The following is an 18,925-nucleotide window of genomic DNA, read 5'->3' as shown; positions in this document are numbered from 1 at the left end:
CTCCCGTTCTCTAACTTGTTTGTCTGTTTTCATTACTAACGCAGGATGCCTGAGTGGAAGCCTTTACCAAGGAGATGCTGTTGTACTCACAGCCCTGCAGGGTCCCGGGCACAGAGCCAGCAGTGGCTCCGCTCTGAGGACAGCCTGGAGGTGGCAATCCAACAGCAGGTGCACACACTGGAGGGAGAGAACGCGGCTGGAAGAGCCCGAGTAAGGAGGGGTGCTGGGGGGACCAGGCCCAGAGCCCCACCAGCAGCTGCTTCACCCCTCGAGGAATTCGCTCCAACACCAGGAACCTCACCGCCAGCTTGTGACACAGGGACACCCCAGGGGGCCCAGCACCCTCTAAACAGCAGCAGCGACTCCACCTAATACTGAACACGGCGCTTCATCTGAAACCGACCTGTCCAGCGTCCTGGCTGGGTCACGCCCTAGGTCCACAGCAGCCCTGAAACCGCTTCAGCTGCCAGAGCCTGCCAGGAGCCCCTGCCCTGGCGCTCCCTCCTCCCACATGCCAACCATGCAGCTGCTCTTCGCCCTGGTGCCCACCGGCCTGCTGCCCAGCTCGACCTCCCGCTGCCCTTGAAGTGGCATCGCCACTGGCTTGAATGTCCTTGCTGATGACCCACTCTGCCCTTCCACTTCACCTTGACCCCTACTCTTAGCCACCCTTGGGCACCGACTGTTATCTGTTCTTCAACCCACCCAACACCAAAATGATCTTGTCCTTAAAAAGATGGCCCTTTGCCCTTGTTTTAAGATTTATCTACGTTTGGACCCGGCGCAGTGGCCTAGCGGAAAGCAGTCGAGGACGGCCCAAAGCCTTGGAACCCTGCACCTGTGTGGGAGACCTGGAGGAGGTTCCTGGCTCCTGGCTTTGGATCAGCGCAGTACCGGCCACTGCAGCTACTTGGGGAGTGAATCATCAGATGAAAGATCTTTCTCTTTGCTTCTCCTTCTCTCTGTGGATCTGACTTTGCAATAAAAATAAATAAATCTTTATGTAAAAAAAAAAAAAGATTTATCTTTATTGGAAGGCAGATATTTTAGAGAGAGGAGGAGTGATACAACAGATCTTTCATCCACTGGTTCACTCCCCAGATGTTTGCAATGGCCAGAGCTGAACCCATTAGGAGCCAGGAGCCAGAAGTTTCCTTGGGGTCTCCCACATGCGTTCAGGGTCCCAAGGACTTGAGCCATCCTCTGCTGCCTTCCCAGGCCATAAGCAGGGAGCTGGATGGGCAGTGGAGCAGCTGGGACTTGAACCAGTGCCCATGTGGGATGCAGGTGCCACAGGCAGAGGATTAGCCTGTTATGCCACCATGCCGGCCCCTGCCCTCATTCTTAACTTTCGCTGTAACTGATGACCATGGACCTCAACTTGCATCGTCTGCTCGCTGTGACCCGTCTAGAATTTCTGTACCATGTGCTAAACACAGCACCTTTCAGACGCACTTTGTTACCTGGACTCCTGGGATGGGGCCCTGTGCTTACCAGGACTGTTCTAACACACACTGGGCTGCCCCGATACAACAGCACTTACTGGGAGAGCAGGGCAGGGGAAGGGGAGCCCACAGCAGGCCCCTCCTCCGGGCGTCTGCTGCGGTCCTGCCCTCGGTGTCTGTGTTCCAACCTCCAGTCAGGACATGGGTCAAGACTTCACCTTATCTGTTCTGTGTCGTCAGTGGCCCTGTCCCCAGCCCTAGCTACAGGCCAGGGTGCAGGCACTGGGATTCCATGGCAGCCTTGGAGGGGGTTCCCTGACCTCGCCCCAGCTCCCTGTCACTCCCCCTCTGACTGCCCCTTCTTCCGTCGCAGGGTCCCCTCCTGTGCCTGGTGGGAGCTGCAGCAGCCTGGTGAGGCACAGCCTCTGCATAACTCTTTCAAATGAAAATAAATCCTTTAAAAAAAACTATTAAAGGGGCCTGGCGCTATCACAATGGCTCAACTGGCACCAGCATCCCATATGGGCGCCGGTTCTAACCCTCGCCTCTGGTGCCGACTTCTAGAATCATCGAGACCACACAAGGAGCCCTCTGAACATTCTTCCCTCATCAGGGTCTCTAAGGCGACACCAAACAGCTGTCTCAATGCTCAGGTGCTGACGCAATCTGTCAGCAAGGAGCCGGGTGCCTCCCCGGCCTCCCCACCAACGGGACACAAAGTAGCATCCACATGAGATCCTGGAGGACGCAAGGCGAGGATTTGGCCACTAGGGTATGGCACCAGGCCCAGGACACAGAAGGGAAAACCGAAGCCCTTATCTCACCACCTTCCTCCCCACCCCCATGGCCGTCTCCATCCTAACTGGATGTCCGTATGGGTAAATGACCCCTTTATCTTTGTAATACATATAATAATGATAATAAATAAATAATCGTAAAAAGATGTACAGTTGTTTTACACAGTTGACTGGGGTGCGGAGGGTCAAGAGCGGGAGGAAAGTGGCTGAGACCACTGTTCCCACAGTCTCTCCTTTCCTTGCTGCATCTGGGGGGAGGGGGACGTAAGGGGACAAGCACTCCAGCCTCCCAACCATCCCGGGGTCCCCGATGCACCCACACACTTAGAATCAACTCGCTGTCGACAAGGGAACTAGGCTCACTCCAACGAGAAAGGACAGGGCCTTCCGCAGATGGTGATGCTGGGAAAACTGGAGCCGCATGTGTGGAGGCAGGAAGCAACTCAGCGTGGATCCAGATCCAGCACTGACGCCACCAGATCACCAGCGGCCACCAGCTGTGACACTCATGACACACGGCACGGGCGAAGACGCCTTGGAAATGACCTCAGAGGCACAGGCTAGCCGGAGCAGAGCAACCGGAAGCACCGCATGCTGGAAGCTTCCGCACCGCAAAGAAACCCGTCAGCGACGGGAAAAGGCAGCCAGCAGCTCGGGGGGAAACATGCAGCTCTACAAAGCAAGCAGTAGAAATGGCAAAAGGCGTGAACAGGCCTTGCTCAGACAGCCACGCCACACACGGGAAGTGTTCAGTGCAGCACGCACAGCAAGCCTTCACCTCACCCCAGTCAGAATGGTTTCATTTGAAAATGACAAAAATAACAAATGCTGGTGAGACGTGGAGGGAGAGGTCCCCAGGCCACTGCTGGAGGGATGTGAACTGCACAGCCTTTATGCAAGAGTACAGACTCCTAGAACAGGAGACCAGGTCTACCGTACGCCCCAACAACCCCCCTCCTGGGAATTTACTCAAATGAAATGGAATCTGCATACGTCCAAGTTATCATCTGCACCCCCATGCGTACGGCAGCTCAAATCACAACACCCTAGACATGGAATCAACCAGGATGCCCATTCAGGGCTCGGCGCAATAGCCTAGCGGCTAAAGTCCTCACCTTGCACGCACCAGAATCCCATACGGCTGCCGATTTGTATCCCAGCTGCTCCATTCCCATCTAGCTCCCTGCCTGTGGCCTGGAAAAGCAGTTAAAGATGCCTTGGGACCCTGCACCTCTGTGGGGTGCTGAGAGGAGGCTCCAGGCTCCTGGCTTCAGATCGCCTCAGCTCCAGCCATTGCAGCCACCTGGGGAGTGAACCAGCACAGAGAAAACCTTTGTCTCTCCTCTGTAAATCTGCCTTTCCAATAAAAATCTTTTTTAAAAAACGCCCATCAAGACAGCTGCATAGAGAAAATGTAGTATATATATTCCATTAATAATATCCAGCTATTGAAGGGAATCTTGTCTTTTGCAACTAAGTGGATACAACTAGAAAACATTACACATAGTGAACTAAACCAGGGCCCAAAAGACACACATGTTTTTCCTAATTTGACAAGCAGTACAGATTACAAAATGTGTGATCTATAGACACAACCGTGACATTACTGTACACAGCCTTTGTTTATACTGAGGAATAGAACGGGGGTTTTGTTGTTGTTGTTATTTGTCATTTCCTGCTTTCAATGTGTTGAGATTTTGACTCCATGTAGTATGAAATGATGGCATGCTATTGTAAAGACTGGGGAGACGAGCGGTACCATGGCTCAACAGGCTAATCCTCCACCTCCTGGCACCGGTCCATGTTCTGACTGCTCCACTTCCCATCCAGCTCCCTGCTTGTGACCTGGGAAGCAGTCGAGGACGGCCCAACGCCTTGGGACCCTGCTCACATACTGGAAACCGGAAAGAAGCTCCTGGCTTTAGATCAGATCAGCTCCGGTCATTGTGGCCACTTGGGGAATGGGCCAGCAGGCGGCATCTCCCTCCATCTCTCCTCTCTGTACATCTGCCTTTCCTATCAGAATAAACTGCCCTGCCTATGAGACCGAGTCGGCAGTCCCCAGGGAAACCCTCGCATCGAGGCCATTCGACGGGAAGAGCAGAGTCTGGTTTTTCTCCTCCCCAAGATATCCTATTTGGAGAGAATTAAAAGACGGAAAGACAGATCTTCCATCTGCTGGTTCACTCTTCGCACAACTTCCACAGCCAGCATCCGACCCGGCCAACCCCAGGAGCTTCACCCAGCTCTTCCCTGTGAGTGCCCAGGCACTGGGCCGTCCTCCGCTGCTTTCCCAGGGACATTAGCAGGGACATCAGAAGTGGAACAGCTGGGACACAAGCGAGCTCCCCAACGGGACGCCGGCGTTGCAGATGGTGGCTGTCCACACAAGGCTACAATGCTGGCGCCGAAGGGACAGTGTTTTCCAGCAAATCATGTTGGGAGAGCTGGAGGCAAGCCTGCCAGAGGAAGGAAGCTTGGATCCTGATCCGACAGCACAGCTGGAAACTGGCTTGAGCGGCAGGCACTGCTGGAGATGTGCTACCCCAGGTTAGAGTGTCAGATGCTGCGGAAGCAAGCAGCCGTTAGCAGCAGCAGGCTGACAGCAGCACACTGAATGCTACGGAACCTCACATTTAAAACAGGTGCAATGGTCAATTTTTATCACTTTAAAGAAAAAAAAGGCTTTAGGGGCCATGGCCTAGTGGCTGAAGTCCTTGCCTTGAACATGCCGGGATCCCATATGGGTTCTAATCCCAGAAGCCCCACTTCCCATCCAGCTCCCTGCTTGTGGCCTGGGAAAGCAGTAGAGGACGGCCCAAAGCCTTGGGACCCTGCACCTGCGTGGGACACCCGGAAGAGGATCCAGGTTCCTGGCTTCAGATCAGCACAGCACCAGCCGTTGAGCTCACTTGGGGAGTGAATCAACAGACAGATGATCTTCCTATTTGTCTCTCCTCCTCTTGTATATCTGACTTTGCGATAAAAATAAATTACAAAAGCATGGGTGGATCAGTGGTAGAATTCTTGCTTGCCACGTGATAAAAAGAAATAAATCTTAAAAAAAAAAAAAAGAAAAAAAAAGTTTTAGAAGGAAGCTGGGCTTGGCACAATAGCGTAATGGTTAAAGTCCTCACCTTGCACACGTTAGGATCCCATATGGGTGCTGGTTCTAATCCCGGTGGCTCCACTTCCCATCCAGCTCCCTGCTTGTGGCCTGGGAAAGCAGTCGAGGACGGCCCAAAGCCTTGGGACTATGAACCCACGAGGGAGACCTGGAAGAAGTTCCTGGGTCCTGGCTTCAGATCAGCACAGCTTCAGCCATTGCACTCACTTGGGGAGTGAACCATGGATGGAAGATCTTCCTCTCTGTCTCTCCTCTCTGCATATCCGCCCTTCCAATAAAAATAAATAAATATTAAGAAGAAAGGAAGCTATTAGTCCAAGATGAGTCACTGCCGGAGGGCCCTGAATGTGAGAACCGCGATGACCGCTGCGGGACCCCAGCTTGTCCGAGCTCCACGACGGAGCCCCACATGGTCGCCCGACTGCCCCCTCCCTGACCGCCAACCGCGGTACTCTAAGCACACACATACAAGGCTGTCACCCCGGTCCTGGGGCCCGGCTGGGCGCTGCTGCGCTCCATCGGCCCACCTTCCAGCCTTCCTCAGCACCAGGTGTGTGTGCTGAGCACTGACCTGGCGCTCCCCCACACCGGACCACACCTGGCCGCCGCTAGTGCTGCCTGAAGGGGATGAACCAGCGGGGGGCGGGGGAGCACTGGTCCTCCCACCTGGCCCCTAGCTCCCCCTTCCTCCCAGCCTCTGGCAGAAACCGGGGTGCTTTGACTTTGACCCCTCCCCAGGCTGGGGACTGTCTCCTTGTGCCCCGTTCCATGGGGGTGGGGGGATACCGAGTTGAAGCATTCTGGGGTGGACAGAGCCTGGGGCACCCACAGCCTGTGCTCAGAGCGCCTGGGGCACGTCTAAAGTCCTGCCCGGGGAAAGCGGGGATGGCGCCCAGCCTCGGGGTCTCCCCACTGGCATATTTGGACCCCATGCGCAGTTTTGGGACTTCCTGGCACCCTAACCTGGGCCTCAATGGCCATGCGGAGCCTTACCCACCCCCTCTGTCCCCTCCTCTTGTTCAGAATCCCTGAATTTCACATGGACAACGAAAAGTATCAATTCTCAATCCGGGGGCTGGTCTGCTGCCCAGGTACACGCGGAGCAGACCAGTCTTGTGGGCAAACAGGGGACCCAGAGCACGGACTTACTTGGGCAGGTTAGTGTGGACTGCCTCACACACGGATACGTCGCACAGGAGAGGGCCCAAGGGTGCTGCATGAACAAGAAAAACCTGCAAGTGGGAGAGTGCGTCCAACAGCAGCGCCATGACAGCCGCTCTCCCGCTGGCGTCTCTTATAAAGGAGGAGGCGGTACCCTGCAGCCTGAGCAGGTGCACCCTGGGAAGGTGGGCTTGTCAAGCTGACCGTTAAAGAGATAGACGCACCTTGTAGGCCTGCAGGAGTTCCAGCTGGCCTAAACTTGTAAAATCTATTTCTTTCAAAATTGGCATTGGGTGTGGCGGGGGGAGGGGGGAAGATCTCTCACCTGCCAATTCACTTCCACATTGCCCAACTGGCTTCGTGGGCACAGCTTTACCCACTGCACCCCAAGGCAGCCTCTTGCCTAAACTTTAACCAGTTGCACTTGGAATAGATTGCGTGCCCAGCTTCAGGAAAGGGGGAGTGAAGCAGAAACACATGGAAGCTTTCTGTTTTTCATATAAATAAATCAAAATGCAAAAGTCCTCATTGCTCCATGCCTAGGCCCAACCTTTAGTGTGGTTTAAAGATTCATTTAATTTCCAAGCCTAAGGAACAGGCCCCTCTTCCTTCCCTTCCCTTCCAGCTCTCTACTTGTGTCCCAGGAAAGCAGTTGAGGACAGCCCAAAACCTTGGAACCCTGCACCCGCGTGAGAGACCCAGAAGAAGTTCCTGGCTCCTGGCTTTGGATCAGCTCAGTTGTGGTCACTTGAAGAGTGAATCATCAGACAGAAGATCTTCCTCTTTGCATACTTGACTTTCCAATTTAAAAAATAAATCTTTAAAAATTAAAGAAATCCTTTCTTACAGTGACCATGAAATCCATTGTTTCCTTGCTGTTGGAAGGACATACTGTAAAGTTTGTTGTTATATGCAGTCAGACTGCAGAAAATACTCCTGATTCAGGAGTTTTCACTTTACTACCATGATGTAAAAACCAGCAGTTTTTACACTAATTTTAAAAAATAGACAAAAATCTAGAAGTAAGCCTTTGGCTCCAAAATGGGAAAGATTTCCATGATGTTTAAGTCATTTGTCATTTGCTTAAAAATTTTTAAAAATAATAAAATTAGGGCCTGGCGGCGTGGCCTAGTGGCTAAAGTCCTCGCCTTGAATGCGCTGGGATCCCATATGGGCACCGGTTCTAATCCAGGCAGTTCCACTTCTCATCCAGCTCCCTGCTTGTGGCCTGGGAAAGCAGTCAAGGACGGCCCAAAGCTTTGGGACCCTGCACCCATGTGGGAGACCTGTAAGAAGTTCCTGGATCCTGGCTTCAGATCTGCATAGCATCGGCCATTGCGCTCACTTGGGGAGTGAATCATCGGACGGAAGATCTTCCTCTCTGTCTCTCCTCTCTGTATATCTGACTTTCCAATAAAAAGAAATAAATATTTTTAAAATGAATAAATAAAGGAAGAAAAGCAAAAAAGAGACTAAATTTTGCCCCTGGCACTGGACAGGATTATCCCAAGCAGAAGGAAGGAAGGAGGGAGAGAAAAAGAGAGAGAGAGAGAAATGGAGGAAAGAAAAGCTAGAAAGGCAGGAGACCAGGCTCCACCCACCCCGGGCCCCGAACAGGAGTGTCCCAAGCCCACTGACCACATCGGCATACGTGGCCCTGTGGGAACCTCGGCCGGGCCAGGAGCGCAGCGCTGGGCGTCCCTTGCTGCTCCGTGTTCCTGCCAGGAAAGGTGGTGCCCCCTCCTCACCCGTGAGCAGGGTCCCTTGGGTCGTCGGGCCTGGAGGCGATGGGGCAGCTGTGCCCGTGAGCTGGGTGCAGGCACGGCCTTGGGACTGGAGCCTCAGGTGGGGCGTCCCGGGCTGGGTCTGAGCAGACCCTGCCCCCCGACGCCCCCGGTATGCGTGGGGCTCCCCACCCGCAGGAGAAGGGCGCGCCCTGGTGGCGAGGCCCGCGCTCGTGCGCAGTGGGGAGCTGAGGCTGGCTTGGCAGACCGGCTGAATCAGGAGGTGAACTGCCCTGCAGGGCGCACAGCGCCGGACCGCGGGCAGTCGCGGTGCTCAAGAGTGTGTCAGTGGAGCCTTGCTGAGGCCGTGGGCAGCTGATGCAGGGTGCTTCAGACACGAGGTGCGCCAAACAGGGCTGCAAACTGTCCCTTTTCCTCCCCATAGCTTTTCATAACTTTGAATTGTTAAGATGCTGGTGTTTTACACATGCACACGGGCACACAGGACAAATGAGCAGTTCCTGCCTCATTAGAACGCCTTGCAGCCACAGGTTCGCCAAATTGGCACACACTTGGCTGCTCAGGCGTCCCTCGTGGGGCCACAGATGCCTCCTGAATCATTCGATCAAGCTGGACTATCCACTGGGAATTTGTGAACCCTGGGAGAGGGGTACACAAATGTTTGGGGGTTTTGTATGCTTGCGTGTTGGCTTCCTGGGGCAAGGTTCAGGTGGGAATGCATCCTAGAAGTGTGGCGTGTGAAGCCCAAGGCCAAGGCGTGGCATCCTGTGCTGGCCGTTGTTCCGGAAGCTGGGGGTGGCTTAGCCATCCAGCCAGCATCCACGTCGTCCCGGGGACTGAGAATGGCACCTGTGTCCTGTCCTCAGCAGGACCCATGGAAGACCACCCACCGTGAGGGTAAGCATCCACTAGAGTGGGTAAGACACTGGTTGGCCGCATCCCACGTGGAGTGCCAGGTTCAAGTTCAGCTCATGCACTCTCTGGCTGGTAACAGCAACGGCTCAGGGGGCTGTGCTCCTGCCAGCCATGTGGGAGATTCGGGCTCCTGGACCTGCTTGGCCCAGTCACGGTCAGTCTGTGCATCTGAAGGAGGAGCCTGTGGATGGAAGCTTTGTCTCTCAAATAAATTTACTTTTTAAAGGGTTTTTGAAGGGCAGAGTGACAGAGAAAGAGCCCTTTTACCTGATGATTCACTCCCCAAATGGCTGCAACGCCTGGCTGGGCCAGGCCAAAGTCAGGAGCCTGGACTCTCTCTGGGTCTACCAGATGGTGCAGAGACCCAAGGACTTGGGCCATCTTTTGCTGCTTCACCAGTAGATGAGCAGAGAATGGAATGAGTGGAGCAGCTGGGATTTAACCCACATTCTAATGCAGAACGCTGCTGTCACACGAGCAGGTTAACTCGATGTGCCACAAGATCGGCCCCAATTTTTTATTTAACATTAAGATTTGTTTTACTTGAAAACAAGAGTTAAAGAGACAGACTGAGAGAGCCTCCATCCTCTCCCCAGTGGCCACAACAGCCAGAGCTGGGCAGGCTGCTGGGAGCCAGGAGCTCCTTCCAGGCCTCCCACATGAGTAACTGGAGCTCCAAGAATTGAGCTTCCTCTGCCGTTTCCCCTGCATTAGCAGGGAGTTGGGTTGAAACTGGAGCAGCCAGGACTGAACTTGTACCAATGTGGGATGCTGGCATTGCAGACAGACGTTCAGCCTGCTATGCCATGGTGCTGGCCCCAAGTTTCTAATTTTTTTTTTTAAATATTTTTATTGGAAAGGCAGATTTACACAGAAAGAGGAACAGAAAGCTCTTCCATCCGCTGGGTCCTCTCTCTCTCTTTTTTAAGATTTATTTCTTTTTATTGGAAAGTCAGATTTACAGAGACAAAGAGAGACAGAGAGATCTCCCATCCACTGTCACTCCCCAAGTGGCTGCAATGGCCAGAGCTGAGCTGATCTGAAACCAGGGGCCAGGAGCTTCTTCTGGATCTCCCACACAGCTGCAAAAAACCCAAGGCTTTGGGCCGTCCTTTACTCTTTTCCCAGGCCACAAGTAGGGAGCTGGATGGGCAGTGGAGCAGCCAGAACCCAAACCGTTGCCTATATTGGATCCTGGTGCTTGGAGGATGATTAGCCAGTTGAGCCATTGCACACACAACCCCCCCCCCCCAACATTTTGTTTTAACGTTTGAATCTTCTATGGGGCTTCTTGATAACTAAAACTCCATGTTGATGGTGGGCGGGCAACACAGGCGCGTGGTGTAGTAGTTGTTAAGCTGGCTGTTAATGGGAACATCTACAACCCATCCCTGAGTCCCCACAATTTCAGCTTCCTGCCAAAGCACCTCTGAGAGGTGGAGGTGTTGGTCCAAAGGTTTGGGCCCCTACTGCTGCTCAGGAGACCTGGATGGAATTCTGGGTCTCGCCTTCACTCCTGCAGCCATCTGGGGAGCGGGAGAGCTCTGTCTTTCTCTGCCTTTCAAATGAAAACAAATACAACTTGAAAACATAATTACATAAATAAAAATCAGTGACGGGATCTTATGAAGGAGGGTAGCAGTCGACCCCCCCTTTCTCTCTTTCTCTCTCACACACACACACACACACACACACAGTCTCTCTCTCAGGCCTGGAGGGCGTGGGTGTGGCCTGGGCTGAGAGGCAGGTGCAGGGAAACCACCCTAGAAAGCAGAAATCAAAGGCAGAGACCAGACCACCCCTCCTTCCCCCTCCCCCGGCTTCCCCAAAGCACAAAGAGGCCCCGTGGGGCGTCTGTCCTCCAGAGGCTCCTGCAGTCCCGCGGGGACCAGAGATGAAGGCGACAGGTGAAGGCTGAGTTTGGGATGTCTGTATTGAAGGGGCCTCCACCGCAGCCAAGCGAGGGCCACTTGTGCTGCGAGCCCGGGAGGTCGAGTACGCCTGGGTGTCCCCGAATACTAACAACTGAATAACTACGGGTCCTGAGCCAGCCCTTGCTAAGCGAGGTGCGCACCCCACCCGGGCCCTGGGGTTCGCCCCTGGCCGGAAGGGGTCGAAGCATCTCGGCCGGTGACCCGCGCAGGCGTTCCGGGTTTCTATGGAGACGAGGGCGTGGCCGGGCGGGGCGCGCGCCCAACGCCTAACGGTCAAGCCAGACGCAGAGCCCTGATTCCGGGCGCCGAGGAAGGCACGCGTGGACGACCCTCTCCAGCCACAGGGCGTGGGCAGCTGGAAATGGCCCAGAGCTAGCACCCTTGGCCCACGGGTTATGTCCCTAACGGCCTCTCAGCTCACTGCCTGGGTCCTGGGCATGAAGAGCCTGGCTGGTGGTCTTCCTCGGACCCAACAGTGTCATCGCTGAGCCTTTGCCTCTGGGGCGGCAGTGGGCGGTGTGGTTGGGTGAGGGGAGCAGAGGTGCTCTCATCTGTGTTTAATCCGTGCTGCTTCTTCAAGGCAGAGGGTGGGGTGGGGTAGGAGACGGAACTGCCCCCTCTCAATCCTAGTGGAGATTTCTATCCTTTGGACCAGCAAGGGTTTGTTGACCATCTCCTGTGTGCCAGATACAGAGGACTTGGTGACACTCCCAGCTGACTCGGTGGGAGCCAGAGAGACTCCTATGTAAACGCAAAAGAAAGAAAGAAAAAGACAGACAGACGTGCCCGAGAGGGAGGGCAGGCAGGCTAACTCTACTTCAGATGGGCTGATCAGGCGACCTCTTCAACGGGGGCTGGAAATGCTGCAGCTGGGGCAAGGCAGTAACCCTGGGAAATACTGGGTTTTGTTCTGAGCAGGGGCGGGCAGGGCCCATGAGCTTTATGAAAGCTTTGGCTTCTGTGAAGAGCTGGTGACAAAGACCCACTCAGAGGCTCCTGGGGCGGGAGGGGGGTAAGCGATGGGTCCAGGGCCTGGCTTGGGGTTCCCCCAGGGGGCTCAGCCCCTCCTGGGCCATATCCAGAGGCCATCACTGAATGGACAGGCTTCTAACGGCTGTCCTGCTTGGGTCTTGGCCAGAGTGGGGGGTGTGCAGGCTGAGGTCTCCCCATCACACTGTGAACTTCCCTCCCAGGTCCCGGCCCCCAGCTGCTGGACTGGGGCTGACGAGGCCTGGCTCCAGTGTCCTGCACAGGCTGGCCCCTCCCACCCTCTGGACTGGACGCCTGCTCATCTGTTGAGGGGCAACTCTTTTCTGGCTAAAGGGGAATCAGGGAAAGATGTTTTGGGGAGTACAGCTTTTAGGTCAGTGCTGGGTTGGTGGTATTTTTTTCTCAACATTTCTATTGCTGCACGAGGCAGACAGGCCTTGGGGCTAGGGGGTCAGAGAAGTCAGACACAGAAGTGGTGGGGAACTCCATGAGAAAAGGAATCAGGATGATGGAGGGGTGGCCGGGGTGGCAGGACAGGCACTGGGAGAAGAGGGATGGGTGGGGAGAGAGGGGAGCCGGGGGGGGGGGGAGATAAAGAAGTCAGCAGGTGCCAGAGGAAGACTATGGTGTGTGCATGTAAGAGGCCCTGCCTTTGAAACTGGCCTAGAGGTGGTTGAAGTGGAAAGGACTCAGGTGAACTGGCAGAGGAGGGGGCTCGAGGACCAGGGGGCAGCTGGGAGGAAAGGTGGGGCGGTGCAGTGGTTAAGGCTGCTGTGTGGGGGAGGTGTGGTGGAAACTGGGGTGTGTGTTGGGGTGGGGAGGGAGAGTTTGGGGATCCTGCAGAATGAACATGGTGGCTGGTGGGGCAGGAACCTGCTGGGCTTGGTGAGGCAGTCCTTCTCATTCAACAAATATTTATTGAGGGCCTACTGAGCGCCAGGCCATCCCGGCAGCACTCTCTGGGAGTGACAGTTCTTCTGCATCATGGGGCTGAGGATTCAGCACATCCACGGGGGGCGGGGGATCTGGCAGATCTGGCAGGCAGCGGCTGATGGCTCAAGTACTTGGGTTTCTGTCACGTGGGGAAAGCCCGCTGGGGCCCGGCCCACCCTTGGTGTCACTGGTTCTGAGGTAGTGAAACAGGGCGGAGATTGCTTTCAACGAGAAGCGACCAATCCAGCTGAAAGAAGCTAAGCGCACCCATGGCAGGATGCATTTGCCAACACACTGTGGCCCACAAACAGCTACAATTACCGTGCCAGCTAAAGATGTACCAAATACTTCTTGAGGATGTGGGCGATCTGGCTGTGACACATCTCTGGTCTCTGTTTTTGTATTTGTTTTCACTCTCAGAGCTTGTTTGGAGGTTCTAGCCAGGTAGCACAGCACCTAGACAGAAAACCAGTCCTCTAGCGGGGAAGGTCGTCCTCTTTGACCAGTGCACAGCTTTGGCAGGGGCACCCACGGAGCGGCGGCTGAGGCCAGGGGAAGGCCAGCAGAGGCAGGGCCTGGTGGCGACAGGACCCGCGGGCTTCTGCTTTGCCGTCTGCAGATCATGGAGGGGTGCAGAGCTGTCGCCTGGAGCCGACCTCAGGGCACCCTCAGTCCCCCTCTCTTTCATCCGCAGGGGCTCCTGACATTCTTTGAAGCCCTCCCTGCCAGGTCCGGCAGGCTCCCTCAGACCCTCAGGGGCAGGAGGGGGCCTAAGTCCCTAACAAAGCCCCCATTCAGGACTTGGAGTTGCATTTGCATCTTAAAGGAAACTTTCCCCTCAGCCCTACACGCCGAGTCTCCTTTGTCTGCCCTGCAAGCTGAAAGACAGGAAATGGGGCCCTCCTGCCATTTCCATCCTCTCCAGGGCCAGCCCCAGCTGGAGTCAAACCTTCTGTTGAAGGCACCTTAGCCCTCCCCAGGGACAGCCTTCCTCCCCAGAAGTGGGGGCTGGCATCAGGACCAGGGGCCTCCATCTCTCCTCCCCTCAGCCCTCAACCACCTGCTCCCAGGCCCTCAGAAACCCTCCTAGCCCTCCACTGGCGTCCTGTGCACACACCGCTTTTACAGATGGCAACACTGATGTCAGCCACTTTGTCTGGTTTACCCGATTTTTCTTTTCAAACTTTTCTAACGGAAGGCCAATGTGACTCCAGACCATTTCTTCTTGGAGTCACTCAAACCCCACACATGTCCAGCCCTTGCACAAACTGGGAAACTGAGGCCGGGCACCCCCGACTCCACACACAAGGAGCCTTATGCAAACAGGAGAGTAATGACTCAGGCCACAGGGCAGCAGGTACGGCCCTTGGTGGCTGAGAACTCCTGGCAGGCATGGCCAGTCCCAGCTGTGCTGGGAGCAAGCACAGCAGGACCCTGAATAGGAGAAAAGTACCGGCATGGAAATCCAGGGACGGTGGCATGCCCGACAGGATCCCGGGCCCCTGGAAGCACATGCCAAGGCCCCATGGCGGGTGCCCGCTGGGAGTCCTGGCTGGCTTTGTGAGAAGCCACTGGAGGCCTCTTAGCTGTGCACGGGAGGAGGGGATACTTGTTAACACCATGGAGAGGAGTGTGGGGGGAATTAGGTGGACAGGAAGCCAGGAGGATGTAGCAGGAAAGCAGAGAGGGGGACCCGGTGAGTTTGGGAGGTGCCGGCTCGGGGCACAGCGCAGAAGCCCACCCCGGCCAAAGCAGCCCCTGGGGTGGGCGGCGGTGGCCTATGCATGTTATTTGGAGCCGGGGGACTGGACAGGCTCGCCCCGGGGTCCCCAGTCTCTGCCGGACCCTCGGTTTTTGAACTTATACCTTTGTGGACTGGAGCCATCCCTAGTGGTCTGCTGGTGGAAGGGCACGTTTGAGGGACAGACCTCCCATCCCATCGTGGCTAAACCACCAAGTCCCTCCCGCAGGCGTCAGTGGAAGCCGCCTATGCTGAGGGCTCAGAGTTCTATTCCACAAGCTGGAAGACTGTTCCACCAGGCTTCCCACAAGACTGTTCCACCAGGCTTCCCACAAGACTGTTCCACCAGGCTTCCCACAAGACTGTTCCACCAGGCTTCCCGCTGGGCTAGGGGGACGCACAGCCGCCTGTCCGCTTCCTCTGACTTCTCTCCTCGTGGCCAGGCCCAACCTGGAGCAGGAGCCAGGGGTGCCTGCGGGGTGAGCTGCTCCATGGCCTCGCCAAAAGGGGCACACTCACACACATTCCCTCTGGCATTGCCCTGGACAAACCTTCAGGGAATCTGCATTTCTAACTGCATTAGCTCACTTGGACTTGGGGTTTCACAATTTAATTGTTCTTGCAATTCTCTATTTTTTTTGTCTCATTCAGGTCTTAGAAAAACGGCTTGCCACGGGGTGGAGGTGAGGCGTGGGGAGCTGCAGCCTGGCTGGGGCCAGCGCGGGACTGGCCCTTCTTTCTTGAAGGGCCTCCTCCTCTTCTTCCAGCCCACCTGGCTCCGCTCCCCGGCCTCTAACCCTTCACCTCTAACCTGTCTCCCACAGGCACCCATCCTCGTTTTCTACAAGTGTCCCACAACCCCAGGGGACATCCATGACCCTGCACTACTGGGAGTCAAATTTCCAGGGCTCTGGCTGGGTCCTTGTCAGGATGGGAAGCAGCCACCCTACACCTTGGGGCAGCAGCTAGGCTGGGGTGTCCTCCTGGGTGGTCCATCCTTTCCAAGCTGTGCCAGCCCGGGGGCAGGGAATGCCCTTCCTGCACAGTCCCCTCAATGTTGTCTTCCTTTGCTGGGACCTGGGTACCCTGCTCTAGATGTGCCCATTGCCCTGGGGCTCCCAGATTCTGCCCCCCCCCCCCGGGATCTGTCCAGCTCCACTCTGCCACCTGCCTGGTACCCTCAGCTTTTGGGACTTCCTCACCAGTGTGTGTGGAATGGGATGTGTCTACCAAGGGGGGGGGGGGCCAGGAAAGAGGGGAGGGAACCAGCCTCGCGGGCTCTGATTTCCCCCTCCCCTATGGATCGCTGGGCCTCCAGCTTTTCTCATCTGCAAATTCCCTCTTTCCTTTATCCCGGACTTCAAGGCGCTGCCGCCCTCACCCCTGACCTACCTCCTCGCCCTGCTCTCAGCTGCGTCCCCAGCACGGACAGCACCCTCTGCCTGGGACCCAGACTCCTTTGCTAAATTCCCCTGACAACAATGGGAGGGGTATAACCGACAAGGAGGATCAGCTTCCCAGCCGGGCACTCCCGCGGGGGTCTCCACGTTACCACTGTCAACCTGCCACCCCACCAGCCTTCCCTGGGTCTTGGGGAGGTCCCGGCCTACTTGCGTGTCAGAAAACGGGGCTCTGCATGCGCCAGAAGAGGCTGGACCACGGCCCGAGAGTAGCCCCAGCGGTCCTCCCGTTGCAACCCAGTTTTGTACCCAGGTCCCTAGGCACAAAAAGGGACTGGGCCTGTGGCGGGAGGACGCCCTCACTCCTACCCCGTCCGACTGGGGCGGAGACCCCCTTTAGGAGGTCTTCGTGCGCTTCCCGCTCCCTCGCCGACCGCGGGAGGGCGTGCGCTGTGTTAGTTGGGACAAGTTAAAACGCGTCCAGCGGCCAGGCCCTGACCCTCTCGGGCCCGGTCCAGGCCTGGGAGCCCGCAGCACACTGCTGGCTACCTTCTACAAGGCTCGGAACCGTGGGGCCTCCTTCGGGGCCTGGGCTATTCGCCCCTAAAAGGAGTGCCCCCATCCTCTGGTGCCCTCGCCGCCTAGGGTGCACCTCTCCGTAGCCGTCTGCCGGGCCCGTCCTGTGCGCGGGGCGCCTCTGCGCGGGGCCACGGGCTCGGGCCCTGTCCGGGGCGCACGGCCGAGGGCGTCGCGGGGCCGGGGAGGCGCCGTCCGGGATGCCAGTGGCCGGGAAAGGGGCTCGAAGAAGCACAAGTCGGCGCTGGCTCCGGACCAGGCTGTTGTTGTTCTCAACGTGGTCCGCCATGGCGCTATAAAAGCGTGTGCGAGCGCCCTCGTCGCCAGAACGCAGCGCGCGCGCCCGGCGAGCTCTTCCGGCGGCGAGTCCCGTGGTTCGGCGCCTTCGGACCCCGACTCGCCGAGCTGCTCCGGCCCCGGGCCGGCCGCGACCCCCGCCCAGGCCCGCCCCCCGCGCTCCGCCCCGCGCCCCGCGCCCCGCGCCCCTCGCCCCGCGCCCCGCGCCGCGCCCAGCCCAGCCCTGCCGCCCGGCCCCAGGCCCGGCCGCGGCCGCTCCCGCCTGGAGCCGCCGCGCGCCCCCAGCCCCCCGGCGCCGCCGCGGCCCCTCGCCTTCCTGTTCCCGGCGCGGCCCCCCGGCTTCCGCGCCCCGCCCGCCACCAACCCGCTCGCCACTATGTCGGTGGAGCTGGAGGAGGCCCTGCCGCCCACGACGGCCGAGGGGGCGGCCAAGAAGGCGGCCAAGGCCGGCGGCTCGGCGGGGCTGTCGCCGTCCAAGAAGAGGAAGAACAAGAAGAAGAAGAACCAGCCTGGCAAGTACAGCCAGCTGGTGGTGGAGACGATCCGCAGGCTGGGCGAGCGCAACGGCTCGTCGCTGGCCAGGATCTACACGGAGGCCAAGAAGGTGCCGTGGTTCGACCAGCAGAACGGGCGCACCTACCTCAAGTACTCGATCAAGGCGCTGGTGCAGAACGACACGCTGCTGCAGGTGAAGGGCACCGGCGCCAACGGCTCGTTCAAGCTGAACCGCAAGAAGCTGGAGGGCGGCGAGCGGCGCGGGGCCCCCTCGGGAGCCGCCCCGCCGCCCGCGGCCGCGCCCAAGGCCAGGAAGGCGGCCCCGGGCACGGCCCCGCGGCGCGCGGACAAGAAGGCCGCGCCGGGCCCCAAGGCGGAGAAGCGCTCGCACAAGAAGGGCGCCGCCTCCAAGAAGGACAAGAGCGCCAAGGCCAAGAAGGCGGCGGCGGCGGCGGCCGGGGGCAAGAAGGTCAAGAAGGCCGCCAAGCCCAGCGTCCCCAAAGTGCCCAAAGGCCGCAAGTGAGCGCCGGCCGCGCCCCACCCCTGGTCCCGCACCCCGACTGTTCGGTTTTTGTACGGTGCCATCCCCCGCCAACCCCGTCCTCCCCTCCCCCGCAGCGGTGTAGCGTCGGGTGGGTTTTTTTTTGTTGTTTGCTTTAGGTTTTTGAAACAGCCCTGGCGACGCCCCTATTGGCTCTCGCCCTCGGCCACGGCCGTCGCCATGGTGACCGGCCCCGGGCGCCAACGGGCCGCCGCCCGCACGCTGCCGCGGTGGAGGCCGCCAGGGGCCGGGGTGGGCCGGGGTGGGCCGGGGGCGCGGTGCGGGGGGCTGCGCGGCGCCTCTCGGATCCCGGGGACCCTGGCGCGGGGGCACAATAAATTGTTGAAACCACCTCACCACGCTCGTTTTCTCGGAAGGGACGCGGGGCGGGGGGAGTTGGGGTGGGGTTGGTAGAGCACAAGGCACAGGCCTGCGGCGGAGACCGTGCTGTGGTGGGCGGAGAGCCCACGGGTGGACGCTGGCGGCTGTGCCAGCGTCGTCCACCTTCTGGTTATTCTGGAGTGGATAGGAGAAGACGCCAAGCTTTGCGGGGCATGAATAGGTCCATTTCAGGACCTGGTGGTCTTTATTTTCTAACTGCCCTGACCAAGGGGCAGCCTGCAAAGCCCCGGGGACTGCGGGGGTCAGCGGGAGCCCACGTCAGGCTTGCAGGTTGGGGGGAGACACTGGCCTGCTGGTCCCCGAAAACGGCTCTGGACCACACTGGCAAGTGGTCATTGCACTCTAAAAGTCAGACCCCGGCTGGGGGCCTCTTCCTGTTTGATAATAACCAATGGAAGTAGTCGTTTGCCCACTGCTATGTTGCGT

The 18,925-nt window shown here is 57.7% G+C and overlaps 1 protein-coding gene across 1 annotated transcript; it reads left to right on the top strand.

Annotated features, from left to right (window-relative positions):
- Positions 1-17,340: 17,340 nt before the first annotated feature.
- LOC121165902 (histone H1.10) lies at positions 17,341-18,448 on the top strand. The gene has a single exon (XM_040994914.1). It carries the CDS (start codon positions 17,438-17,440, stop codon positions 18,077-18,079), a length of 642 nt encoding a protein of 213 aa, XP_040850848.1. The 5' UTR covers positions 17,341-17,437; the 3' UTR covers positions 18,080-18,448.
- The last annotated feature ends 477 nt before the right edge of the window (positions 18,449-18,925 follow it).

The sequence above is a fragment of the Ochotona curzoniae genome, unplaced genomic scaffold (assembly GCF_017591425.1).
Source record: "Ochotona curzoniae isolate NIBS_2020 unplaced genomic scaffold, NIBS_Ocur_1.0 contig_908, whole genome shotgun sequence".
Classification (NCBI taxonomy): domain Eukaryota; kingdom Metazoa; phylum Chordata; class Mammalia; order Lagomorpha; family Ochotonidae; genus Ochotona; species Ochotona curzoniae.
This window is presented reverse-complemented; position numbering and strand designations above follow the sequence as displayed.